The 11960-nt window shown below is 38.2% G+C and overlaps 1 protein-coding gene across 1 annotated transcript in view; it reads right to left on the bottom strand.

The window, feature by feature from the left end:
* arap2 (ArfGAP with RhoGAP domain, ankyrin repeat and PH domain 2) overlaps positions 1–11960 on the bottom strand; it is a gene marked incomplete at its 3' end in the record, with an annotated part of 133956 nt that overhangs the window by 19291 nt on the left and 102705 nt on the right. Inside the window, exon 15 of the mRNA XM_015402490.1 lies at positions 2220–2345. Within this exon, the coding sequence (XP_015257976.1) occupies positions 2220–2345 (126 nt within the window). The remainder of the gene's footprint in view (positions 1–2219; positions 2346–11960) is intronic.

Below are 11960 nucleotides of genomic sequence, written 5' to 3'. Positions count from 1 at the left end.
GTTACTAGCATGGGGTACCTAATAAAGTGGCCGGTGAGTGTACATTTGCTAGTTGCAACACAGAAAACAATGCATTTAAAGTGACTTTTATTCAGTTTTGATCTTGTGCTTGTTTAAATTACTTTTGTCAGGAAGACGCTAGTTAGTTTATCACAAACATAGCAGCTCAGGCAAAATGTGAGGAGCAGGCCTACTGATTGGTTAGTTTATTAAAAGGTTGTTCACCTGAAATGTCCTGTGCTCGAAATGATTAGAGGTATCTGTCCACATAGGGCTACATGAAGAGGTTTATCTACATGCTGTCTGCCCATTCTGAAATATTTCTATTCAACTGGTAAATACATACTCTGGAGGCTTCATGGAAATGTTAATTATTTTGAATTGTAGCATGATATTGGATGTTTAAGAAAGGAACAGGAAAACTTCAATTTAGGAGATTCAGAGAGCCAAAGGACTTTTGACTGTAACAGACGGTTAAGTACCAGTAGAAAAATAAACCTAAACACACAGCCGAAGATACAATGGTCTCCTATCGACCAAACCACATGCATGTACCATAGCATGGCCCATTCAAAGGCCAGGTGTAAATGATATGGAGAATTGACAGCGAAGCTTGAAAAGTGGATGCTAAAGTGGATGCTAAAATTCTCTTTCTTTGCTCTTAAAGCATTGAAAGTTGGTTCAACCAAACCTAAATGGGGGAGGAAACACATCTGCAAATCTCTCTTTTTGTCCGCAGCGAGGGGACATTCTTGTTCATCAAATTCTAATTATTTAGATAAACATATCAGACCTCTTAGGGTCTTCCTAGAGAACTAAACTTCAATTATCAGTCGGGGAATTCTAAATAAATCAGATGGATATAAAGGCAAACATCCTCACCAAAGTTTACACTCAATTCCAATTGGAAAGCAGTATAGATAAATCTGGGCTTACGTTTACTTAAATTCTTTTTCTAACCCAAGAGCTACATACTTACAAATCTGAGTAGGGCTCAGATCTTGAACTAAACATCAATTTTCAACCTCTTGTTTTAATGCTTGCATGGTCAGACTTCTTGAGGTGTGTATATATTGATTTTAGAAAGAATCAAAAAACCCACATGAGGAAAGGTTCTATGAAATAGCTTGGGCTATAAACGCCAAAGTTTTTTTTTTTTTTTTTATTAAAATGTGATTCTCATCTGATAAATAAACAACATAGAACATGAGTTGAATCTTTGTTCACATGGGAACATTTTTCTATAATTTTTGTAAGACTTTCCCAGATAAGGGAAATGTTACAATCTAAAAAAACAAACACAATGAAGCAGGTTTTAACAAACTGCATCTACCTATTAAACTGTAAACCTAAAATGCATTTCTTTTCCAGAGATGATGACATTTTGATAGATACTTAGATAAGATTTATCTCAAGTACCCGTAGGAAGCTATTTCCCAGACCCTCCCAGAGCTCAGTTCATTAGCTTGCATATTCAACCACCAATAAGAGCTAAGGGGCTGTGGGGTGATGGGAATAGAGACGGATACCTGGCTCAATATTAAGGAGACTGCTTGTTCAAGTGGCAGGTACTGCTTCAGCCTCCATGCTTGAATTTCTTATCCTACTCCTCAAACCTCAGAATAAACACCTTTCCCTGAGGGAGTGCCCAATGCTGGTTCCTTCTACTAATTACCCATGGGTCCCACAAATGCTCCAGCTGGTTGGCAATGTGGGAACATTGCAAAGGCAGGAGATGCAGCAGCAGCAAAAACAGCTAAGGAATCTGACTAGGAAGAGGAATCTGATTAAAAGTTTAACATTGCTTTCCAGGTCAAATAGAGGAGAATTCAGAAGTTCCGTTTTAATCCTCTCCGGTACATTTTGATTGGAGCTTCAAAAAAATGAATACTTTAAATCAGTTTATTATCTTCATCTCAGCAGACTATGACTAACCTTGTGCCTCCATAAAGGCGTCTTACATACAGTTGTCAGAAAGAGGTCTCCCAGAAGACAATGCAGAACACATGTCAAAGACAAATTCATTGATCATTTTGACACAACTGTTTGCTGAGCAGCTTAAAAGATTGGCAGCTTGACAGCAGAACGGTTGACACTAATTGATCGATCAGCGCTTAACTAGAGGAGACCTCTGACTAACATGAAACTTCAATTGCCTACAAATGAAGTGACGCGTTTTCTGACTTGTCCTTGGTTCCGAAAACAGTTTTCGCACTCACCGTCTCGTCCACGTCGATCCGGCATTGTCTTAGAAGGGCCAGAGGAGACATACAGAAAGCCATCCATGAAGAGGGACACATCAGGGAAAGAAGACTTCTCTGACCACTGACCCAGTCTTGGGAAATCTACAAGGAGGGACATTAGACATAACCGCCATTAGTTTCAAAATATCCCATGCAATTCCTCAGCTCTGCCCTCAAATTTCCTTTGGGACTGAGATCAGGGTTCATTCCTTTATGAACAACATTCTCATTAAGCCACTTTGTGACTCTTTTGTTGTGTCAATCATCCATCATTCCATGTCGATGATTACACATACATATAGGTTTAAGACAAAAACACAAACACAAAATGCATATTTAGATTTCTAGCTCTTTGTACTCAACTATTTTTAAGAAACAAGAAAGAACTATCCCAAGAGATGACCTTTTTTCCCCAGCTGTCCTTTTTAGAATGACTGATATGATTTTTACATTTTTCCACTTTTGTTATTTTTGATTTGTGCTTTCTTAAAAAGCTGAATTTTTTTTTTTTTTATTTAAAAAGGCTTACTTGCCTTTATTTAGGACTTTCTTTGGGACATTAATAGACTAAATATTCAATTTATATGAGAGGGAAATTGTTTGTTTGAATCAGCTATGAGTAGACATTTTGAAATATTTCGTTTGGGGTTTGGTGCACTTGAGGTTAGATTAAAATCATCTAAGAAAATGGCAGAATCGTTTATGTTGTTGAGTAGCGGATGTCAAAACAGGTGTCATAATATATTCATTTTAAAGGTTAGCAAGAAAAAGTGATAAAAATCACAGACATTGACTTAGAAACATCCATTTCTGTTGTCTGTTTTATCCAATTGTACTTTAGGTTTTAAAACATTTCTATTGACATATACAGAACAAGCATAAAAGTCAGTACCATTTGATCTGATGATTAGTGACTATTGACTTGGCGGTAAATACGTAAATTCTTTATATTTTTATGCAGGTGACATGGTCTTAAAAATTATTGACCTTCAACAGTATTTGCAGACCAGCCATGTTATATTCCCAACTTGCCCTTAAGCAAAAAAGTGAATCCCTACCAGATTCCTGAATACTGTTCTTGAACCAAAGCCCTACCTCCATGTAGAGATGTTTTTTCCCTTTGGCCTGGAAAAAGCAGCACAGGACCACCTTTTCAATCACAAGCAGCATACAGGGATCATATAAGATTCTAGTTCATTTTGTAGAGACTTTGTCACATGGTCCTACTTTTGCAAAGGCAAAGATGGGGTGTTCAAAGAGTGTTTATCTGGCGATCTTTAAAGCATGACTTTTTACTCTGTGTCAATAAGAATATGAAGCATTCCAATCTAGCACTCCTTAAGATGAACTCCCTTTACTCATCCTTTTTTTTGCCAGCTTTAAGAGCTCCCCACATCAGCCTTATCATTCTCAAATTCAATTAGTTTTCATTCTGAGGTCCAATTTACCTACAGAGCATTATTAATATCTTTGAGATTTTATCTTGGGCACATACAGCTCTCTCACCGAGCAAGGTAAAATAGCTAATTGAAACCAGTTTTGCTGAACCGACGTTTCCACCTTTGATGACATCTCAGAGGCCTTGTCTCATGGCCATGTGCCATTCGTAGGAGAAATAAAGAATCTGTTGATCAACATGGCTCATCTTTATTTTCGTTGCAGCTTCATTATTGTCTCAAGTGATATCAATTTATAGTTATATCAAGGTAACAGCAAAGCCCTCTTTAACATATGAGAAAAACAAACCAAAAAACAGATGGATCATGCACCAAACAAGCATGTACTTTGCCCATAATCAACTTCAAGACCTTCTGGAAGACCACTGGGCTAGGGACACTGATGGACATTCCTATGTTTGAACATAATCTTTATCACAGACAATTCATGATTTTAACAGAAGTCTGATAATGTAACACAACTACATTTCAGAACTGGGGGTTAATTCCTTCTGAACATGCCCCTCTAGATGTCACTGAAGTTTCCCTTACAGTATTTAAAATGCCCGAGCAGAATTCTGTAATTCCTGAAAAGGCCAATATTCAACACCCCACCACCACGAGGGATGCTAAGATGGCTCTTACTCTGTACTGAGGTTCGGGCCACAGGCTAGGCTGAAACAACATTCAGAGAAGACTAAAAACCCTCTGATCCACTGGGGTAAAACCAACATGAGACGGCTATGCTTGGGGATGAAACAAGCAGAGGTATCGTCAGCCTCCGCCTCTACCTGCAAGGCACTCCGGAGTAGAAGAGATTACAGCCTGTCTAAAGGAGTGGGGATCAAGAACCCAGGTTATAAGTTGGTGAGCTAGACTATTTATAGCTAATAATGCTTCACCTACTGTAAAAGCTCAAACTTACCCCACCCCCAGCGAAGGGACGAACCTTGTCCCCAAAACCAGTTTAGGCATTCATAGATCAGGTCGCCTCTACCTCTGATTGTTGTCCAGTACTCCTTGTACTGGTCCCTAGCTGTTTACCTTACTGGTGAGGTGTCACATAAGGAGTAACCTGACCACCAGGTCCTTCTTGATTAACCCATACCCCATAAGCACTGAGCTTGGGGAAAGTAAAAAAAAGAAAAAAGAAAAAGAAAAGCCTGTTCTTTAGCGACCACACGGGTGACTTATGTATTCACTCTGGAATTTTTGTAGTTCAACACAGCCCCCAGGTTCTTCACAGTTCTTGGGTTTCTCCAATCATAAATTAAGAATACCACTGTATTTTTCTCCAATTTTTAAGCTTAAAGACAAGTCTTGTAATACCTCTTTTGGGATGGGAAGATTTCACAGATTTAATTATTCATTTACTAATTCTCTTTGTTTACTTTTTCTTTTGAGGTGGCACAGACTTCTTTTTGGGTTAGCTCATGGATGCCTCCTTTGGAAGATGTTAGAGGCATGTCCCCCTGAGAGGATTCCAAGGGGAAAACACAGGACATGCTGGATAGACTATATTGTCTTGGACTGCCTTGAGCTTCCCCAAATAGAGCTGGAGGAGGTATCTGAGGAGAAGAAAGTCTGGTAGTCTCTGCTGAGACTGCTGGCCCCCTTGTCCCAGATGAAGCAGAAGATGATGATTCAAGTATGAATTATATTTAGATTGGTGCTATTTGTTGTTTTAATGAGATCTTCTAACCTACTTTATGTGGTCACATGGGTGACTTCTAAATTCTGCATGTGTCCTGTCATATTGAACAGAATCAAATGGGATAATTCCCAATATAGTTATTTTTTTAGTTTAATTTTGCAAAAGCCAAATATAGCTTAGACAGATTTTATTTTGCACTATATATGAAATATCTTAAAAACTGCCATCAGTTATTATAACAATTTAGAATAAGCTCAGAGTAAAATTATTTTCTATGTTCATACTGATCTTAGTAAAAACTTAAATAACATAATTAGAGAAATCAAAAACCAGAAAAAAACTTTTTTCATGGCTTAGTAGAATTAAACCCTAAATTTTTAACAATGAAATGCAACCAAATTAGTATAAAACACATTCACAAACAAACTGAAGTGTTTCCAACCACTCAGGTTGACAGAATGTAAATAAGCCAGTGGCTTGATGCTGTATCAGTTGTAACAAGGCTCTCTCTGTGAGCATGCTTAACAACCCCTCTGGGCCCCTAAAGCTAGACTCTGTTAGGATGGGACTGTGTTGTCTGCGGGGGTAGCAGTGGAGGAGTCTGGCCTGTGCTGATTGGCTCACTCCCCTGTGAAGGGAGGTGACATGATAGAGTGCTCAATTAGCCATCTGCTCGCCCACGGCTGCAGTTACAAAGCGGGCTTCGATAGGCAGTGGACAGCGGGGGTAATCAGAGAAGCTTGTTCGCACTCGTGCATTTACACGCAGACACACAGTTAATACGCAAACAGACAACACAGGCAAGAGGAGCAAAGATAATACACAGCATAGGCAGAAGATGAGAGGTAGAAACAACAATTTGTGCATGTTATAGAAAAAAAGATTGATCTACAGTTTCCAATGACCTTTTTACCTTTTGAGTATATTCAGATTTGCAATTATTGAATCCAAAACAGTACCTGGGGGTACAATTTTTTTTTTGTGCTTGTCAGCTCCTCACCCTTTAGATGTCAGTTTATAGCATATAGAAATGATCTGTGCAAAAACAGTGCTTCTCAATATTTTTTATTGTCTAAATTTAGGAAATGTCAAGATGTTTTTAGCTAATTAATTAACTTAATGTTGCGCAGAATTGTGAAGTTGCAAATCAGATTACATGGTATTCTCTTAACAAATGAATATTAAACCTATGGTATGCATTTGATTCTTACCTCATTCAATCAATAGTTTATAGGATCATTACATATGGAGTCATTACAATGGAATAATGACTCTATTACAATTATGTCATTACAATGGATTACAATGGAGTCTATGGAAGACTCCACTACTTCCTGAACTTAAAGCAGCTCCTTTGTTTTCAGTCTTTCTCTTTGGGATGAACTGATGAATCCTGGTGTGCCTGAACACAGTTACCATAACAACAATGGCCAGACACAGTTAGTCCAGTAATGAAAAGCCAGAAACAAAAGAAATGTCTTAAGTTTAGGAAGTAGTTGAGTGTTCCACGGAGCCCAATACATCTGTAAGCCTGCCACCAAACTTCTAATTTTCTTTAAAGACGCTTTGACACCGTCCAGTACTCTTTGTAAATTCTGTTGGCTTGCACCACAGCAATCTGTCAGACCAACCATAGACCAACTATGGATTGCTCTGTTGCGAGCCAACAAAATTGACAAAAACTCCTGGATAGGTGTCAAAACTTCTTCAAAAAAGCTGAGGGACAGTCTGGTTGCCTTTGAATGTAAGCATATTTTGAGGTTAACACATTAATACAGTTTGATCTCAAACACTTCAACATAACTGCAAGGTTTTAATCCTGCCAAAACATAAATCTATGTCATATTTCACAGCCTGTAATATGTTTTGTTTCAGGTTAACTGTCACCGGAAAAGGTATACTCTAGGGATCTCTTCAAAAGTGGCTTTGTCTTCTTGCCTTTTTCAAAAAAAAAGAGTCGGATTCGGATTGGACTGCATATTAGCAGCTCTAGCAATAGGCCCCATCCACCCCAAAGGTGTGGATCTCTGCAGTTTCTATGGAGCTTCAACACAACTGGGTGTTCAACCTTATAACTATACCTTTGAGCTGAAGCAGTGGGTGGAGAAGTTGTCTTTTAATACAAAAGCTGTTACATTCTTTCCCGCGTCCTCCAACCACATGTTGTGCCCCTGGACAAAGCTCTTGACCAAGTTAGCTATGGGCTGTGCATGCATGTGAATGTTTGTACAGTAAGTGAGGCTCAACAACATGTGGATTTGTGAATTTGGTTCTAAAGATCAGAAGGACAATCTGTACTCTATGTCACTATCAAATCCAGTGCGAGCACAAAATTTGTCTCCAACCATAACTCATTTGGTCAAAAGTCCAAATCTACTTAATAACAGACATTTTCCACAGGGCTCTAAAAACAAAAGTTATTAAACTGCTTTTTAACAGCACAATTTAGATTGGCTCTTTCTGCATAGCTACAGGCCATTTTTAATATCTCCTTTATCAGTAAGTTGATTAACAAAGCCGTTTCAACTGTTAAACAATGATCAGTTGCTTCATTGTTCCCCAGTGAGGCTTCTGTGCTCACCTCGGTACAGAGACGATCCGTTTCAAGGTTTTTAATGATATCCTTATAAATGCAGACCGTGTAAAAAACACACAGCTGTTATTATTGGACCTTTATTAACAGCGTTTATCCCTCCATTCTTTTGGAACATCTGAATAACTGGGCTAGCCTTTCTAGAACAACACATGGCTGGTCTAAACCCTGCTTGAGGAACAGTGACTTTTTTCTCAGAAGGTAAAAACATCAAATAAAAAAAATAAATTAATAAATACATCACACATTCAGTTCCCCTGGTTTCATTTTGGAGCCCTCAAATTCAAACCTTCTGTCAGCTGAAGAACATTTCCATAATTTTAAGACGAAAGACTTAGCAGGTCTGCCTAACAAGTGGATCAGACAGTAGCAGTTTACTGTATCTAAAGTGTGGCTGCCTTTATCCACACACAAAAAAAAAGAAATTGAAGGATATAACTCCAGCTCTAGAGTTCTTACACTTCCTATAAATCACTGAATAGCTTAACAACAAAATACATCACATATTTGTTGTCAGCATATCAACTGCAAAGACCATCCAGGCCTTTTAGCTTGAGCCTGCTCCGCATACCCACAACCAAACATGGTGATACAATAGATAGTTCATAAGCTGCACTTTCCTTAAACTCCCAGGAGAATTGTAAAGTAAGGAAACATTAAGTGACTTTAAATACTGGTTAAAAGGCTTTGTTATCTCTTTTTTTTAGCATAAAATGTGACAAATATAATTGAAACTGTTAACTGAAATATTTTTATATTAAATCTGAAGTACAGCTTTTCTTTACCTGCCTCTCATCTGATTGCATTGTACTGTATGTTTCTCTATGTTTTTATTTCTTATATTTTGTTCATATACAGCAACTTGAATTGTCTTGTTACTCTAATTTACTATATAAATAAACTTGCCTTGCTTTGCCTCAGTCCTTAGCGACCTCAGACCTGGATGTTTCATTTGCAGTTGTGTTTGACAGCTCACACTGCTGGTCAAAAACATTCTTTGACTAAAATACATATTTGCATTCTCATACCTAAGGGCAAATAATAAAACAATCCTGTTTTTCGACTGTGAGAGAAAGACCGAGGACCAAGAGAGAACCCACACACTCAAGGTGCAGGAACATACTAACTCCATGTATTAAGGGACCCCAGGGGATGATTTACACCTCTGGCCTTGCTTTAGGACTAACAGCTTCACCTCTATGCAGCCTCCCATCTAGATCTAGTTGTCTTTAGGCAGTTCAGTGAAAATTTTGGAAATAAAAAAGGGTGGCAAATCTAAAATGCATAGAGTGAACTTCGAACTAACTGAACAGAGCTTCACTCAAAATAGTTATGGTACTTTACTGCAGTAAAAGTAGCGATGAAAAGTAGCATCAAGAAATATAGATCAAAACATTTTTTTAATAGTCATATAGGCCTCTCCATTTCTGCTCGTGGGAATAGACTGCACACAACAAAATGAAAAAGGAGCCTAAAAATAAATAAGGAACCACCAATGTGGAAGTCTTTGACAGTAAGGGATGGAGCCCATCATGAAGGGTACCCTAAGGGGTTTCTATAATGCAAAGACACGAGGCCTTAGAGAGCAGCAATTGGCTTTCTTAAATAGAATCTAGGATGGCAATATGCAAATCAACACGCTCCTACAGTCTCCCTCGGTGCTTTCAGACGAGCAGGTATTGGCGTGTGGTAGCGGGACTATTGAGAACTGTGTGTGCGCAGTTACGCACAAAGAAGGAGCTAATGAAGTAGCAGTGCTCTGCTATCTGGTGGAAATCCTAACATCAGAGTCACAAATGACCTGCTGAAAAGGGAAAGGGCTGCAGAGTCGCTCCAGAACAAGCAAGCTGACAATCTTCTTTTTTTTTTCTTTACCATTTCCAAAGGGTTGTGTGAGCCTTTTCCCTATTTACTTTTTTACACAAACTAGGAGCATGATTCACACTGTGAGAACAGGCGGCAGTTATATTTTCCGCATACAAGCCCAATTTGGAGTTTAGTTGAGAAGTGACAATTCTTCATGGTGTCTGATTGTTTATTGCCAGCTCATTCTGTAGTCTCAGGGGGTCATGAAATAGGCGAAAGACTGTATTTGTCATCATTTTGCTTAAAGATAGCGTCTGGTTAACGGCTGTATGTAGTGTTTGAAGAAAGCCCTGAAGGGAGCCCTTGCTGTGAAAACATCTTTTACAAGATAAACCCAAACGGAGGAAAAACCCAACATGTAGCTATAAACAGTGGTGTCCTACTACAAAAAACTAAAATATCCATATCCATCCATATGTCACCTTGCATGTGTGCAAGTATTATCCAGTTGAAAAAGTCAGCTGTAACCCTAGGCAGAGTTCTTTAAAACTCCAGAACAAGTCTGAATTCTGTATTGTCCTCAATATTGGCTGGTGTGTGTCTACTTTCGTTCTGTCTTCTCTCTGTCAACATAGAGCTGTGCAGCTGGGATGGCATCATGAGGGGATTGAATTGTTCCCTGATCCTTAAAAACCTAACACAGCAAACATCAATGACAGGGAAAAAAAATAAAAAGTTCAATTTCTGTTTAATGAAATTTTTCACAAGTCTGTCTGCAAGCTCGGGGGGCCTACATCCAGAAGAACAATGCAGACAACACTTTCCACAGCTCTGCATCTTATGTGACAGTGCATCCGACTAAACAGTGGAGAAATGTCAAGAGGGGGAATTTGGACAGTGTTTCTGGGAAGCTTAATCTTCAAATGGAACGGCTACTTGTTTTTACAGGGAAACCAAAAAGCCTTCTGTCAGCAACAATATAGCAGACTAAATTGGCTGGGTCATATCTTATTCCATAAATTTATGTTTTTTTTTTTAAAAGTAAGCATATGTGTAAGTTTTATCATTAATATTTTCAGATTTCTATCTTTGTCATCAGTCAGGATTATGTTAAAAAAGAATGTTATCAAGTGACTGTCAGCATGGAAGTTATCATGATCTATCTGGATAAGAAGTTGAATGATTTATTGTCATACTGTTGCATTAATATTTGAGCATTTTGTTCAAAAAAAGAGGAAAAGGAGCAGTTGCTCTGTTTTGAAAGAGTAAGATAATAAATACTAACTTTATTGTGGGGTAGCTGGGAACACAATGCCAGTTCAGCTAAATATAAATATGTAAAAGGAGAAAATCCAGAAACAAGATAATTGTTTAGTTTTTTACAGATCCTTAAAGAATGGAGTCTAAGTCTTCCAATGTAAGGGTGGATGATATATCGAACATAGTCGATGCATCTGGAGTTTCCCCACACACAATAGTTACAATTACTTAATCATAACCATTGAGTACAAATTTGCATGATGACATTAAGCAGTCTGCATCTATTTCACTGAGAATATTATTTTTCCCCAACACGCTTTGAATGCATCATAAACCCCTCCTCCACACAGGATGTTTTTCTGTGCGGCACACACTACAGCAACCGGCAAATGAAATATGGCGACAGCAGGTGTTTTAGCTAAGCAATATATGGCAGCGGTTTGGATTTCACGTCAAGGACGTCGAACAAATGGCAATTATTTGTACTGTAAGAAGTGCCAAAAAATAGATAATGTAGGAGTACAAACTTATTTTACCTCCTAAAAAGTAATTCGCTGTAAAATGAAGAATGTTGTAAACTCTGCATGTCAATGTTGCCACACACACCAATTAAAATGTTAAATTAATCAGCTGTGAAGCCGATGACGTTTGAAAAAGTAATGGAGATGGAGTGAAATCACAGATGCTAGTTATTACGTTATTTAAATGTTATTAGACGCTCTAATACCCTGTGATGTGATATGATTTTCTTTAGAGGTTTTGCAGGTGTTCTCTAAACTTGGAAATGTCTTCAATTTTACAACTGTTTGTGCTTCTTTAAAATTCCCAGCATGTAAAGATTAGGGGTTGAACGGTTCACAAAATCCATGGTTCGGTTCGGTTCAGCGTTTCATGGTCATGGTTTTCGGTTTAGTTCGTTATATGTTGATTGTTAGCCTGACATGTTGGTCGTGTTGCTGTTAGCGTAA

The sequence above is a fragment of the Cyprinodon variegatus genome, unplaced genomic scaffold (genome assembly GCF_000732505.1).
Source record: "Cyprinodon variegatus isolate N-32 unplaced genomic scaffold, C_variegatus-1.0 Scaffold1353, whole genome shotgun sequence".
Taxonomy (NCBI): Eukaryota; Metazoa; Chordata; class Actinopteri; order Cyprinodontiformes; family Cyprinodontidae; genus Cyprinodon; species Cyprinodon variegatus.
The sequence above is the reverse complement of the archived record's forward strand: the minus strand, read 5'-3'. Positions and strand labels throughout refer to the sequence as shown.